At 43.4% G+C, this 15,943-nt stretch overlaps 1 protein-coding gene across 5 annotated transcripts in view; it reads right to left on the bottom strand.

Moving 5' to 3' along the window:
- The window catches only part of CAMK1D (calcium/calmodulin dependent protein kinase ID), a 293,586-nt gene that overhangs the window by 120,164 nt on the left and 157,479 nt on the right, over window positions 1–15,943 (bottom strand). For all 5 annotated transcript variants that reach the window (XM_064443201.1, XM_064443194.1, XM_064443209.1 and 2 more), the window contains one exon: window positions 11,764–11,895. In XM_064443201.1, coding sequence (XP_064299271.1) covers window positions 11,764–11,895 — 132 coding nt within the window. The remainder of the gene's footprint in view (window positions 1–11,763; window positions 11,896–15,943) is intronic.

Raw genomic sequence — 15,943 nt, 5'->3', positions numbered from 1 at the left:
AGTGATGGACTACATATGACCAGCCCCCAAGAGCAGAAAGAGGTCATCTCCCACATGGATGCTGTAGGCATAATTGTGACATAGGAAATTTTATAGCTGACTGTACCAAAACTCATGAGGTCTCCTAATGTCCCCCCAGTTCCCTGGACAGGGAATTTCACTGGGATCCAGATCCTTCTCCTGTGCAGATGCCTTTAAAAATGGCACTCAGGTCTACCTGAGACATCAATGTGACAGACTTGACACAGGATCAGGTCTCTAAAGCTGATAAGACTTCCCTGTGTGTAAATTGATGCAAAGCACAACCCTCTACACTCATTGACATACCCTTTCTGTTATTTACTAAATCCTCTGGAAATCACCCTGCTAATATGTTTACCTATATCAGCTACTGTAGGAGCATATACAGCACTAAAATAAAACAAATCCAATTATGTTAAAATAAAGTGGTATAGGGGTTCTTAGCTTGAACAATTATTTAACACTCAACTACGGTGAAATACAAACAATGAAAAAATTGCCAGAAATACTGACATCAATCTTCCATTTCATGAGCAATTCAGAGTGACTCCAAATATAGTTGGTCCTATTAAGAAAACAGCTCTCGGGTAAGAGTGCAAACTATGTCATCATAAAAAAGAAAATCAGAAACATGTGTTTCTAATGAGAGAAGGAATTTTAAACAAAGTCAGAAATTCAGGGCACTAATGGTAAATCAGAACCAAGATGGGATAAAATTTCTGTGTGCCAACCCCATCTTTTTGGAGTGAAGTTTGGTGGTGAATTCTGTGCCTGGTCCTTCAATTTCTAGAACTCCAACTTAATGCCAGCAGCAAGACCTAGGAGGAGAAAACCCTGCTTTGTAAGATACAGACCATGTTCCCCATCCCCTCACAGAAGCAGCCTTTTGGGTTGCCTTGTTCCAGCTCTACAGCTACATGGAGGGAGGAGAGGGGACAGGGCCAGTCCCTGGCAGATTCCCCTCTGCACAGTGAATTCTGGCCTCAGCCATGGCAGCCTACATCAGAAATAACACTGTAAAACACCCACTGTTCCCACCCATATGCAGAGACGGTGGAGAGCTATCCTTACGGGAAAGCCAGGATCCTCTGTTGGCTTAGCCATGCCTGAGTTACTAGGGCATGAAGATGGAGTAACCACCTTTGGAATAGTAAAGCCACAAATATGGGCTGTGGCCTTTTTTTTTCCCCTCTGATACAGCAATTCAAGAGGCACTGGAAACTGGGAAAGGAGGCTATGCAGCTCATCTGCTATGTATAAAGCCCTGAGTCCACACTGCATGATGGCACAGGTCATGGGCAACCTCAGCTTAGGCTTTCTTTCCACTTTTGCTTTGGTCTGGGATTCTCAAGGGAGCCTCGAAGCGTCATGTGACCAAGTTCAACGACTTTGAATTTTCCTATTGACCAGAATAGCATTAGATCATATTACCCATGTCTATTTGTTAACAACGAGCGCTCATTACCCATGCTGATGCCACATGGTTTGGATGCGTGTTTTGTACACCATAAATGGCAAGGACAATGTCTTCAAGACATAAACACTGCGGGACATGCAGCAGCTCCACTCAATGGCAATTTTCTCATGTGCCCAAAAAACACAGAAGGAAAAGTTTCAGGCTTCACCAAAGTTTTCAGCTGCCCTCCCACCAACCGGCTTGTAGTAAATATAAAAGCAGACAGCCATCGCTATTACATTTTATCTTTAGAAAGGGAAGAACTGGTGTTTCTATATATAAATGCCAATAAAAGCTACATCTTTGTGGATCGTGCCATATCCACATATTTGTTGTGACTCACATAAGAGAGCATTTTAAAAAGAATGAAAAAGCACTTTCTTCTTTGTTTTCAGTTAGAAAACCCCTATTATCCTTTTCAAGAGCAAAGTGGTGAACAGCCCCTGTTTTCTGTTCTAATCACCAAGTTTACAGCCGACACAGGAGTGACTTTGCCTTGGAGAGATGCTTCTTGACAAAATGTATTATGCCGAATACTGATGCTGCATGAGGACCCTTCTGCTTTTGGTGGAGGGGAATAAAAAGTCTTAAACACCTGAAAAACAGTCCCGCACTGATGTGCATTCTTCAAACAAGTATTTTGGCATGAGTTAACTATTGTGTTCGGTGCCTGGTCCACCAATATCTGAATCCATTCCAGTTGCCTGCAGGGAATGGCTGCTGAGCTGAAGCCATAAGGATATATATGTGTAAGTCCAAAAAGGTCCCAGTTTAATCCCTGGTGTGTCAGTCAAGACAGGAGATATCACAAAGGTATGAAGATATTTGAAGCAGGCTGCTACTCTATTTGGTAGGAACCAAAGAGATTATATATAGAAATTTTGGACTAATCTCAGAAGGAGTCTGCGCTGGTGTGCAAAAACATACCTGGCACACTTCACTGCTATGCATTTTTCAGTTGGTTTGGGTTCGGTATGGAGCTATAATATATACTAATATATAGTAATGCTTCCTACTAATATACCTTCTCAAAGTTATTGAACAAATTTTCATGAAAAATAAATCAGTTCTGCTATTTATATTTTTAAATGCCTTCCAAAAAGGGTGTATTGTCTCTAAGACAGCTTGAATTCACCTATGGCTACTCTCAGGGGAAAAAAATTTAACGGGGAAGTAAAGGAGGCAATAACATCCCTGTTTAATGTAATGCTCCATAATTTTAATTTGATAAAATATCTGGCAAAGTAAAAGCTAGCTGCCACACATCCTTAGGGAAGTGATTTCATAGTCCACTTACTAATACAAATTGTCAGTATTAAAACTAAACCAGAGGTTTCTGCACTTGCAAAGGTTTAAGACCTGGGCAATATAGCAGGATGTCTCTGATAGCCAGAGACATAGAAACATGGATGTAATTAAGGAAAATATCAAGCTTTACTCTGAAACTGATTTCATTAATAGGTTTAAAGTCCTACAGTTTCAGAAGCACAAATCCCTAATATGACCACTCTTTAATTCAGAATAAAACCAGTCTATTCTGATTAAGCCAATGCCTTATGAATATAAGGCACAATTAAAAAATTAGAATGTCTTTTTTTTTTTTAAACAAATGTTTAATTTGGGAAAAAATTGTCAGTGCAATTTCCTTGGTCAAACTGAGGGCTAGGGCAGCCTGCAGACTAAATGAGTGTCTTGTATTTCTTTCTTTATTAAAAGACAAAGTCCATACCTACAGACTTTTTTTTTTACTTCAAAACTCCTACTGAGCACAAAGTGTTGTATGAGTAAGAATTGTAAGAGTGAATCAATATGTATTACAGATGACAACTGCAGACTTAGTTGGCCAAACACCAATTAATTTATGCGGCTGTCAATTCAAGATATATTGGATAAATTCCAAACACAGAGGTTTGCATGTCCTCCCATGCAAAGACTAACCCACCTTAGCTTCTGTGAGCTCCATAAGCCCAAACCAAATGCATGTGCTTGCAAATTAGGTAACTCTTAGCTTTAAACATGTGGATATAACAAAGACAGACCTTATGCATCCAGATATAAAGCGGAGTCATTTATCAAACTGTTAGATCTTGTTAAAGAGTCTTTACACATCGTAACAAGACTTTCCTTATAGGTAGCAGACAACAGTGCATATAATCAGATACTTGTACCACTGAGACACCATCGTAACCATCTTCCTGAGTAATAAATACTGGAAAATAGGGTACATATTCCTATTCTTCATCTAGGAGCTCTGAGAAGACCCCAGCTTTGTTTTTCCAGCTATGCACAGGATGGGTCCACATAAAACACACATGCAGCACAGAAGCAGACTCCAGCTAAGGCTGAAAAACCCATTTGGCTAATCTGAAAGCATCTTACAGCAACTGTTTCAGAAAGCAGCTGGTTCTTCCATAACACATTGAATTATTTTCCAAGCTGGAGCTCTGAGCAACGATATACTTTCATCCCCTCTGACCTGCACCCTCCTCCCAGCATGCATGTGCCATTTGTTGAGTTGACTCAGGGTATGGAGTGACCTTGAAGAACAGTTATGCAAGGGAGATTTGGTAAACCATTGCCCCCAGAAGAGAGGAGAGTGCTTTGTCACCCGGCAATTACAGCAAAATGACTTATCACACTATAACCTACTTCAAGGAACAGAACCACCTGCGTACACACAGCACGAAGGCAGGCTGAAACACAGAAATGCCACACGCCATCTCTAAAGCTATTACTGAGCACACTGCATGTAAATGAACCCGTATAAGACCAGGGAAGATACAAGGGATTTTGTCTGTGTTTACTATTTCAGAGGGGATTTTTCTCTTTCATAGCATGTATTTTAAGGTTTTTAAGATGCCTTGATCTGCTTCCCCTCCTTCTGCTTACATCTAACCTAGCATGACACACGTTCCAGGCAGTCCTGGCTGCAAAGTCTTCCCCTGCAAACTTTCCAGCATCTCAGTGATCAAAAATGGTGTCAGCTTTGTTTCAGGTTTCACATTTTTTCACTCACACAAATTCTTTGCAGCAAAATGAGTTGCTTAACAAGAAGTCAACTACTAGTGCCAAGGCAGAGCTGTTCCGTACCGTACCCACATATATATAGGGTCAGATTCACTTTCGCCAGAAACCCGAGAAGGGCAATTCATCCAGTCTGCATCTCCTTGATTCAGCAGATGAGCTCATGGTCTAAAGATGATGTCAGCCTCCAGGCATGCCCAACTGTCCCCCTACCCTGTAGCATTTTGTAGATCCTGGCTCCTTTCCATGCCTAACCTGCCTCCATCGCAGGGACGTGTGACTGCCCAGCAGTAGGGGTGGCTCCAAGGGCAGACACGAGGCACCCACGTCAGTCGAGCAGATGCATGGGGCAATGATGAAGTCTATCCATGCAAGGTGCCAACAACTATATTCTCAGAGGGGCCCTACTCTTCCTCCATTGACATCGACATCATTAATAGTACCACTGGGTATTGCCCCTAACCCGTAGCTGCACGCCTGGACACTCTGAGCCATCCTTGGGGCCCCTCAGGGGAGCCAGCTTTTGGGATGTCCTGGATTTGCATTTGGCAGAGCTTTGAGCACGGCCACGCAGGGAGGGCAGAGTCAACCTTCTGTCACCCTGGTGCAACTGCAATGACATGAGCAAGCCAGGTTTTAACAACTAAATCTACATAAAAGCTTTCTCTGAAAGTGATTACTTAATATAACAACCAGCTGTCTCTTCAGTTCTTGCTGAGGCAGCCTATGTCCTCACCATTATTCACAGAGGGGAAAAAAAGGGAAAAAAAAAGCAGCAGGCCTGTTTTGTCTGTAGGGTAAGCAAAGCTTCAGAGAAATAATGTTACCTGACAGACAGAGACACCAAGAGCTTTTTTTTATTTTTTCCATTCCTAACCATCCCATTCATTTCTTTACAGGAAAAAGAACTCTTACTGCTGGGGCATAAAGAGGTAATTAGTCATTAACCCCTTAAACTCCCATCCCACAACTTTTTGTACATCAGCTACACAATCTAATTACGGTCACTTTTATGTTAGCACTTATCAACACAGGATCTGAGTGTCAGATCTGAGTGTCTCCTTTTCAGTTCAGCTGGCCCTGTACTCCAGCTGTGTGACCTTGCACAGGAAAATAATTACCACAGGAGAGCATGGGCGGGCACCAGCAGAGCCTCCGGACTGGGGAGCATTGGACCATCCAGACCTGCGAGGGCTGTATTTTTTGACCCAGAGGCAGCTGTGGCTTGAATAGACAGGTCTGTCCCACAAAGTCACTCAGGAATGTTCATCTGAATTAATTAAATGCCTGAATTTATGTTAGGGCACATTAAACTTTTGCACGGCCAATTTTATTCAGAATTAATGTAGCCTTTGATTCCAAGTTAAATTGTACAGAAGCATTTAATAAAAGGTAACTAATAGGTTTCAAAACTAAATTTGGATTAATCTTTGTAGAGGCTATTGGGTTAGCCCTGGAGGGATGAGCCCTTACAGAGGCAAGACTCGGGGGCAGAGAGGTTTTAGGGGAAGTTTGTCAATGTGCTACTGAAAAGGAGCAAAAAGGTACCACTTTTTAAATTACCCTTTTAGTCTTCATGAAAATCCTGAGAAGGGGTGGATTTTCCATATCTGTTATCAAGGGTGTCCTCTTTAATGTCAGGAATGGCGCTGCCAACTGGGGTGGAGCAAGGGACCCCTTTGGCCATCATCTGATTTATGGGAGAGCAGGAACATCCACACTTTCGCCCACTTTAGGAAAACTTCTCATTGCTGTTTTTTGTTTAGTTTTGAGATGGGGACAGCCCTGACTTCCCAGCCTTTGCAGGAGGATGCCTCCCTGCCTCCTTCCCAGCTCCTTATTATAACAGCAGCTCCTGGCTGTAGGTGCAGGCATATAAGGAGAGAGGCAGCGCCTGGGCATGAATCACTGCCTGAACACCCAGTCCCCCCATCTTCCGAGGAAACAGGAATGGAAAGTACCAGCAGAATTTTAGCTGACATGCTAGAAACAGTTCGATCATGCTGGATGTTTGACAGCAAAAAATGGCTTCAGTCTGCAATCAGGCATGGTTCTGATTTGTAATAAGGAATTTAACGGTGCCTCTCCCAGAGGATTTGGGAGAGTAAAGAGGAGGGGATGAGAGTAAGAGGTACCTAAAGAGTTTAGAAATGATTTTTAAAATCCTTGATCAGCAGAAACTAGCTAAAGCAGAGTATGATTTGCCAGCTAAACAGTATTTGCTTAACAGGACACTAATTTGTATACATTACTGCTATTAAGCAATCAATACACCTGGGTGCAGGGCTACACACAGTTTATTGTTCTTCCCCTTGCTTTGCTCTGACTCAGCACTGCATCTGTATGATCGTGCAAGTATTTCCCAGGCAGCTAGAAAGTTTCTTGTGATAAATAGTGGTGTAACAAAAAAAAAAAAACCACAACAACAAAACAGGCATATTTTTAACTCTCTGACTCTTGCAATGTTGTTTTTTCTTCTATTTAACTAGAACCCCAGACTGGTGCTTCTCTGCAGTCCAACTCTTCACACCACCTACTGCTGTCAGGAACCCATCTAACAAGACAATTCATCTTTCAGCATGTTCACACCTGCACAATTACCATAAGTGGAAGAATGTATTCTACAGCAACAATGGAAAGGATGGCATTTACCTTTCTGCTCAAAACCAGAAAACAGTTGCTTTCAGAGCAGGTTATGAAACTCCCAACATCCCAGGTCACGAAACGTTTGTGTCACACAAAGGTGACCATGTGCTGTTGGTCCCCACAGCCAGTTAGTTTAACAGAGCTGTGATAGTGCTATCCTAGAGAACGAGTTTTCCTCAAACAGATTCTAAACCATAGCACGTTTTCCACTGCAAAAGAAATAAATTTTAAAACCTAAAAATGATGCAGCCCAGCTTCACACCTGATTTTGTGGTGAGATGTAATATTTTGCCCTGTGCCCAGCTACATGCAGCCAGCACACAATTAGAAGCAGCAGCAATCCTTGCGCACCAGCACATCATCTGGGCACTAATTGAAAATGTTAAGAAACCCCCCCTCCTGATGCAGTACCAAACACAGGTGCCTAGTGGGACTTTCACCCTGCTCTGAAGCATCTCTTTAGGCCTGAGTTCAGCAAGGTGAGCTCAACCTACTCACTGAGTTCACTGGAACAAATCACCATCTAAAATTAGGTGCATGCTTAAATGCTTTGTTGGGCTCAGGCTCCTGGATTAACTGCATGCAGACTTAGTCTCTCCCGGCACTGCACTCGACAGCAAGCTCCTTCCCACTCCGTCCCCACCCATCCGACTCTTCGGGGAATGTTGCCATGGATTTCCATGGGACACAAAAGAGTCCATATTGGAAGAACCCGTTTAAGGTTGCTAGGCGTAAATATTGACTTAACGGCTCTTCCGCCTTTTTTCTTTTTTAAGAACAGATTTGTTGGCCATGGCTGGAAAAATAAAATGCTGGAGTATGCATGATTCACTCTGGCACTCACACAAACATGCAGATCAGTTGGCTGGCAGCTCGCTCCTCTGTTAGCAGAACATCGCTTCTAAAATGTGTCATTTTGTTTCAGCAGCAAGAGTGTCCAAACCCACAGACAGAGAGATAAAATCTCCTACCTTCCATGTACTTCACATGGGGACCACTGACCTTCCTCAGCACAGACATTTGATTAACACTTCAAATAGCTTTTCAGTTGAGACACACAGACGGGCTATCAGGACGCTGCAACTGTTTCACACTAAACATCCAGCCCAGAAACCTCCCTTCTTGGACCCACCCTCCTGGGCCTGCTGACATGAGAAAGGACTGCAAAATGAACTGCAGGTAAAACTTTTTATTTGGAAGTCTTTTGAATAAAGGATGTTTTACAGACAATAAATATTGAGACAGAAGATACTTAAGGTCACATGGAAGTCAGCAGCAAAAGTTAGAGGGAACCCAAAGGTTTTGGTCATTGGATTCATGCTCTCACCACCAGGTTCTGCTTCCTATAGTACTCCATGCACAGACTTTTAATCCTGAATTTAAAAAAGGTTATTTAAAATACAACTTCAACACACAACATCATCCAAACCCTTTTCCATAATGATTCTGCCAGATCTTGATGATCTGGCAGGACTGGCAGGGGCACAAACCTCCTCCAGGGCAGACCGAGTGTACAAGGTATAAGTGATACTTGCGTGTACCAGTCCTAGACACAGCCAGCACAACCTCTGAGTGTCCCTAAAAACCTGCTCGCCACACAGAAGGGCATAAGCAGCTCACCTGAGAGCTGGCAGGGGTTATATTCAGGATTCCCCAGCAGACCCGCATTTGACATACAACCAGGGAACTCAAGAATTGCATTTCACAACATTTGGCAGATGTCTGCCAGAAAGCAAGTACCTCATCAGGATGAAGACAAAAATCTAATGAGTGAATATAGGAGGAGAAAGTCCAGCACCAGACAAGATATCATTCTCTAGAGGATCACAAGGACTTTGCCTGCATTTTAGCTAGGCAGGATGTCCTTTGGGGCTTTTACCCCATTGGAGGTTAAGCACCCCCCCAAAGGCATAACACAAAACCAGAAAGGGAGACCAGGATCAACACACAAGCATATTTATATTTGCTTTGCATCCATCCTCTGTAGCTCTACACCTTCCTCTCAGGGAACAGGGACCAATTCCTCCTGCCAGGCACCCTCTGTGCATATCCCCTTCAGGAGCAGTGGTTCGCTGTGGCACGTTAAGGCCGCGGCACTTCAGGCAGCTCAGGACTCTGGCATCCTACCCACTAATTAGACAATACACACACTAGCCATCCCCACTCAGTATTAAGCTACCAGAAACAAAAGAAGGACACTTATATAGCTTTGGAGCTTAGCAACAGCTGCTTAGGAGCTACTCCACCTCTCTCATCTATTTTTACTGACAGCTTTTGAAGCAGAGAATTCATTGAACAGAGAAACAGGTTGATATCCCCTCTGCTGGTTTTGGCTGGGACAGAAGTATTTTTCCTCACAGTAGCTAGTACAGGGCTGTGTTTTGGATTTGTGCTGGAAACAGTGTTGATAACAGGGATGTTTCAGTGACTGCTGAGCAGGGCTTACACAGAGCCAAGGCCTTTCCTGCCCCTCACCCCACCCCACCAGCGAGCGGCTGGGGGTGCACAAGGAGCTGGGAGGGGACACAGCCGGGACAGCTGACCCCAACTGACCCAAGGGATGTCCCACACCATATGGCATCAGGCTCAGCATATAGAGCTGGGGGAAGAAGGAAGGGGGGGACGTTCAGAGTGACGGCATTTGTCTTCCCAAGTAACCGTTACGCGCGATGGAGCCCTGCTTTCCTGGAGATGGCTGAGCACCCGCCTGCCCATGGGAAGGAGCGAATGTATTCCTTGTTTTGCTTTGCTTGTGTGCACGGCTTTTGCTTTACCTGTTAAACTGTCTTTATCTCAACCCATGAATTTTCTCACTTTTAGTCTTCTGATCTTCTCCCTCATCCCACCGAGGGGGAGTGAGTGAGCAGCTGTGTGGGGCTTAGTTGCCAGCTATGGCATCCCCTCTCCTCAACTGTAGGCAGGTCCAGTTTATTATTTTCTAAGTGTTTCCTTGGTGGCACATACAAATTCAATACTGTGTGTGCTAGCAAAGATGTCTATTTTCAGAATAAATACAATGACATGCAAAGTTTGTATTAGCAACAGCTAAGTAGAAGACATCAGGAAATAAAAAAGGAAAAAAATCTCACTTAAGGTTCTAATGTGCATAGGACAAGAGACCAAATAGATCTAATTGTATGACATTAAGGAATTTTCCACCCACTCGCTCTCCTGCCCTTGCAGCTGGAATAGCACAGCCTGGGTGCTGCCTACTGGTTTCTCAGGAAATTGTCTGCAGAGAACAGACACGTTTCACAACACAGAAGCAATAAATAACCTCAATGACTTCTCTGTTTGACTAGCCTAGGGTCAAGGCTGATGCATGGCAATGCTTGCTGCATGCCAATACTGCCACTCTTATACCCATACATGAGTATCAGGGGACAGACCCATATAAAGGAAGGCTGTTTCAAGCTGCCAGTTATTGGCTGTTATTACCTGGTTATGGGGATGGCAACAGTTGAGCTTTGTGACAGATTCTCAGTAACACTACGCAGCAACATGCTGTGTTTATCACCAGGTTTACATTGTACTGACCTAATATGGGTCCAGCAACAGGAAGGCAACTGCAACATATGTTTGTAGCTGTTTGGAGCCCCACTGATGCCGCTCCAGTCAAAAGGAGCCTCTCTGCCTACTGAGATGGCTGAGTTTGCTCTTGAACCTGCTCCTTTGACTTAGGCTGTCTGAGCATTCAGTTCAGAAGTACCTAACTAGTTTTAAAGATTTAGGATCAGTTTTGTCACATGGTGCCCAGATGATCAGCCATCAGCTCCTACATGACCAAGAGCTGGGGTAAGAAGTCCCACTAGGAACAGCAGTGCAACAGGAATCAGAGTGCCCCCATCTGATGTAGACTACTATATAATTGTACTACCTCTAATTCAATGAGTAGAGAAGGCACTGTTAGAAGTTTAAAAGAAGTTACATAGACTAATCCTAAAGTGACCAATCTCTTTCCATTTCCTAGAAAGAAAGTCAAGGGTGATGAGCTCAAATGGAAATGTTTCCAGTCAGGTAAGACGAAGCCCACCGTCAGGCATGAGATGAGGAAGGATCAAGGCTCTAATGACTGCAATGAATCCATAGCAGTTGTGAGCTGACTTTTTCTTATCCATGATTCCAGCCACAGTCAGGAAAAATACACACCATGGACATGGACAACCCTGATAAAATAGAAGTTGCTCTGCAAAGTCACTTCCAGAAGTGGCAGAGTGGTACAGGTTACTACCATCTCCTATAACAATCCATATCATGCCATAGTTTTAGAGCAATTAGGATCCAGCCTGTTTTAAGCACTTGGAAACAATAACCCTGGTCCTGCTCTCCTCAAAGCCAGTGACCCAACTGCTCACATTATTAGTGGATAAGGTCTTTTTAAGTCATCATAGGCTTTACTCCAGCTTAACTCCACTCCTTTCCCAACCTGCAGTCACCTGGCTGCATTAATACAAAAGTAAACCAGAGCATTTCTCAAAATTATTTCAGCATCATTTAAACTCAGGTGATCTCGTCTGCCTGTGATGGGCTGAACAACCTGTCAGTCACTGTTCCTTCTCCTTAAAAGCAGGAGTCTAACTGAAGCAAAGAAGTAGAAATGAAGGTTTGATACTTACTTTCTCAGGACTGCAATTTCATTCTCTATGCTGCTTTCCTTTCCCTTCAGTGCCTTCTTGGGAATGCATTTGACTGCAAAAAGTTTCCCGCTCGCTCTCTCTTCAGCCAAAACAACTTCAGAGAATGCACCCCTAAAAGAAGAATAGAAAAACCCCAGTTTTAAGTGGTATATTTTCTGTGGCAGCTGTTAAGTGAAACACAGCCATCAGATCTAGTTCTTCTAGTGTCTTTTGATAGCTGCTCTTGTTAATCACAGCAATGGCATTATGAGCATCTTTCTTTGCCTTTGCAAACATATGCAGACATTCATATTCGCACAATATATTAGAGGCTCACCAAATACAACAATTTTAATAAAGAATCATAGTCCAGCAGAGGTATAAGCAAAGCTTGAAGATCAGAAAATACCATTGCCACACACAGGGGCATGGACTGTTGTCCGGCTGCTGACTTGATAGATGATGTACTTTTCCGCTTCCTGAAGTTTTACAATGTTTAATCCACATAGCAGCACAAAGTCCCTTGGGCTAAACGATGCACCAGTGCCAAAAATGCTCCCGATTCCTCAGTGACCACAAGAGGTCAGGGCCTCCGCTTTGGTCCGCCTTGGCAGCCCAGAGCATCTCCTCACCATCGGCTCAACCCTGACTCAGACAGGGAAGCAGTGTCAGAATTGCTCTATGTACACGGAGTTATTCCACAACACAAACTGCTATGTGTGTAATCGCTAAAGCCAAAGAATCGGATTAAATCACAACTCCAAACATCGACCTTAATAGCAGCCTCCCTATGGTTACCCCAGAGAGGATTAACACAAATAAAGAAAATTCATTGCAGCAGCCAGTCACTAATTACCAAGAGTGGGCAGTGCCACTCCTTCATTAGGTTATTCCGTAACAGTGTATTATTTCTTGCATTCTCATCACTTCCTCCAAAGCATCTGTACCTTACTGGGGAGAAGGCAGGAAAATGTTACAGTCAGTGCTATATGCACAACTTTCTTGTTCTCACACAGTTTTGTGAGCATTTGATCATCATTCAGACACTGCTGGTCTGGATGGACCTTTGCTCTGGCACATGGGCCACTCATAGTCCAGTGCTCAGCACTGGTTTAGCAGCGAGGTACCGACCAAGACAGAACATTGGCCTGAGGAGGAACAGCAAATCTTTGCTCGTATTCACCAAAACCTCCTGAAGCACCCGCTTTGTCCAACAGATGTCAAAGACAAGGACTTGTCTAACCAGATCACAGCTGAAGGATTCACCAGCTGAAGGATCATATTTTATTTATACAAAATAAGACAGAACACTTTCCTTCATTCCCCCACCCCCTACACCCTCTCCAATAGATTATTCTGCTCTTCTACATAGCTCTCTATGAAAAGAGCTCGGCAGCAGGCTGAGCAAACCCAACCGTGTTCCAGCCCACTCTTAAAACTTTAATGTTTGATCACAGCCTCATTTGGCTACCATCAACTTTTGCTGACTTTCATTCCCCAGAATTGCTGCTTATCTAGATGTTGGCACATAAACAGAAGCCTTTCCGTTCCTGGCCAGGTTCTTCCTTTTCAAGTCATGCACTTCGATGACACAACCAAGTGGCTGTGACCTCACCAACGGTTCCCAAGTTGCAAAACGACCAAATGAATTGTTAAGCCAGTGAATAAGTGGATAAGCGAAAGGAAGAGGCTACTGCTTTGGAAAGAAAGTGCCTGTTTATCCAGAAAGGCTTTTTGTAGCCAGCAGTGATAGGGAAACAGTGACAGGAAGTTTAGGAACGGATTAAAAGAGACTTTTGCAAACTGTTACAGCGGATGTTTGACAGCCTGTCTACATGTGGTAGTGACCCTCTGAAGCAATAATGTTTTGCCTCAATTTGGACAGTGGTCCGGACTCTGACCACATTTACACCACTCTAAGTGCGGGAACGATTCACTGTTTTATGCTTTTTTTATAATCTACCGTGTCATGTCAGAGCACCAAGGGTTGCTGTTTAGAATCCACACAATTGGTCCTAATGGCTTGTGCAATAAAGAAATCAAGCCATGCAAAGTGTTTTTAAAGATGTATTCTTTGCTTTCCTATTATCAACAGTCCTAGTCATTTGATTCACCAAATGGGGTTTTCACCCTGACCCTCATGCTTGGGACAGCCAGACCAGAACTGCAATAAAATCCTTTTACTGGAAAGCCCTAAGACCTCTCAGTGCTTATCAGCTTTGGTTGCAGACCAGGGTGCTCAGAAACTCACAGGACTGCTCCCAGCTATATTTCATGAACCCCTTAAGTCCCATCTGCTTAAGCTTTCAACACTGCACTTGGCTCCAGCTGTCTCGAGCAAGCTTTTTGTCTTCAGTTAACTGCTGGTAGAAGCAGCATATTCATACCAGTCGTTTACTGATCACACAACTCTCCCAGTGTTTATGATACTATAAAAACACAGAGAGCTCCCATCCCAGTCTGGTTTTCATTGCTGTTCTCAGACAACAAAATGAAGGAAATCCCTTTATATCTCTCTACGCAATAAAGCCAGCTTTGGGAAACGCCTCTATTTCAGCTGGCTTCACCATTTTGCTGGATTTCTTTCTCCACTTACTAGGACAGCCATGGGGTCCAACGGTTGGAAACAGCCTCTGTGAATTTAAACAATTTTTTTTTTCAGGAGCTCCAAGATACTCATAAAAACCAATTCCATATCTCCTTAACAACCTTTCTCATTAAAGCATGAAACGAGCTGAACCTCAGCTAAAGTGTTCACTCACATGTCAACCCTTGGCACTGATAGGGTGGTTTTTTACAGCAAGTTTTATATGAGGCCAAGGCATTAAATTGCTGGCGCTTGGAAGAGCCCCTGGGCCATAAGGTAGGGAGTGCTGGGGTGGTTCTGCCGGCAAGGCAGGAGGGATTTCCGAGGCAGTCTGTGCTATCCTGTGCACTATATTTGCTCCTCTGTTCACAGAGCCGTGGAAGGGGGGAAGCAACAAGGCAACAGTCAAAAGAAAGATAAGTGAAGTGCTGGAGGGTAAGAGAAAGGAGGAAGCAGATACAGATAGGGATCAAAGAGGTAAACACAGACTAAGAAGAACGAATGGTATAGGACAAGAAGAAAGAAACGGTAGCAGGGAGCATCAACAAGGAAAAGGCAGCAAAGACACTCCTGGAGCCTGCTGGAGTCAGGGAAGAGTCAGAAATAATAGCGTATAGATGGGCAAGCAATTATCATAATTTCAAATACACAGCTGAATTCATCCACCCTTAACGATCTAGTCCAGCCCCCATTAAACCCCTCTTGACTCATGCATGAATAGATAAACACCAGCGAGACAGTCAGAAAGACAAGGCTGCTCGTTTCCTTGCTAACAGCAATATATCCTAAAGCAAATTCTCCGCCTTCTCAGAAAAGTTCCGCAGAACTACTGACCTGGCAGGCTTGCTAAAGAAGATTTTCCCCCCAAAGAATTAAGGTGCCCTTTAAAATCAAGACATTAATGAAGGAAGCAATTTATTTCTAAGAGTTTATTATGATCCTTTATTGAGGATTAAAGATTAATTGCATACAAAGTTCTACAAAGACGCTTGGTTTTGGAAAATGCTGCCTTTTACACCATGAAAGTGACAGGACTTTTTGTCAAAAGGATGTGGCTTCCATTAAGCATCACCAAGCAGTGCTGCACAATAAACAGGAAAAACATGATACAGGAGATGTTGGACAACCGGAATGCTACATGTCTGCAGCTCAGACAGGGCTCTGGATTAAAACCCCACCTCTTCTAGGAGGTACCGCATGGTCTCTATAATGACATGATGTTCCCAAGACCTGCCATTTACAACCAATATGCCAGTATCTCCCCGGTAATAGCACCAAGCCAGAAAGATATTTGGAAACCTCTTGGTCAACCTTGTATTTTGAATTATGAGTTTTTATCTGTAATTTCATGCATGGAAAAACACAATTTCTGTGAAGGACACAAGCAAACAGGGATATTTTTTATTCTGTGTAATACTGAGGAAGGTGTCTGCTCTCTGAAAATATCTGGGGGAGTTTTTTTCTCCTACTCCCAGAAAATATGGTCCAAAAATTATTTTTACACCCTGATACAGATTTAAAAAAAATAGGGAGAAGAGGTTAATTGATTAAAAGTTATTAATTTAAAGGTCTCTGCAATGGTTGGGATGTCCC

This window comes from Phalacrocorax carbo, chromosome 1 (assembly GCF_963921805.1).
Source record: "Phalacrocorax carbo chromosome 1, bPhaCar2.1, whole genome shotgun sequence".
NCBI lineage: Eukaryota > Metazoa > Chordata > Aves > Suliformes > Phalacrocoracidae > Phalacrocorax > Phalacrocorax carbo.
This window is presented reverse-complemented; position numbering and strand designations above follow the sequence as displayed.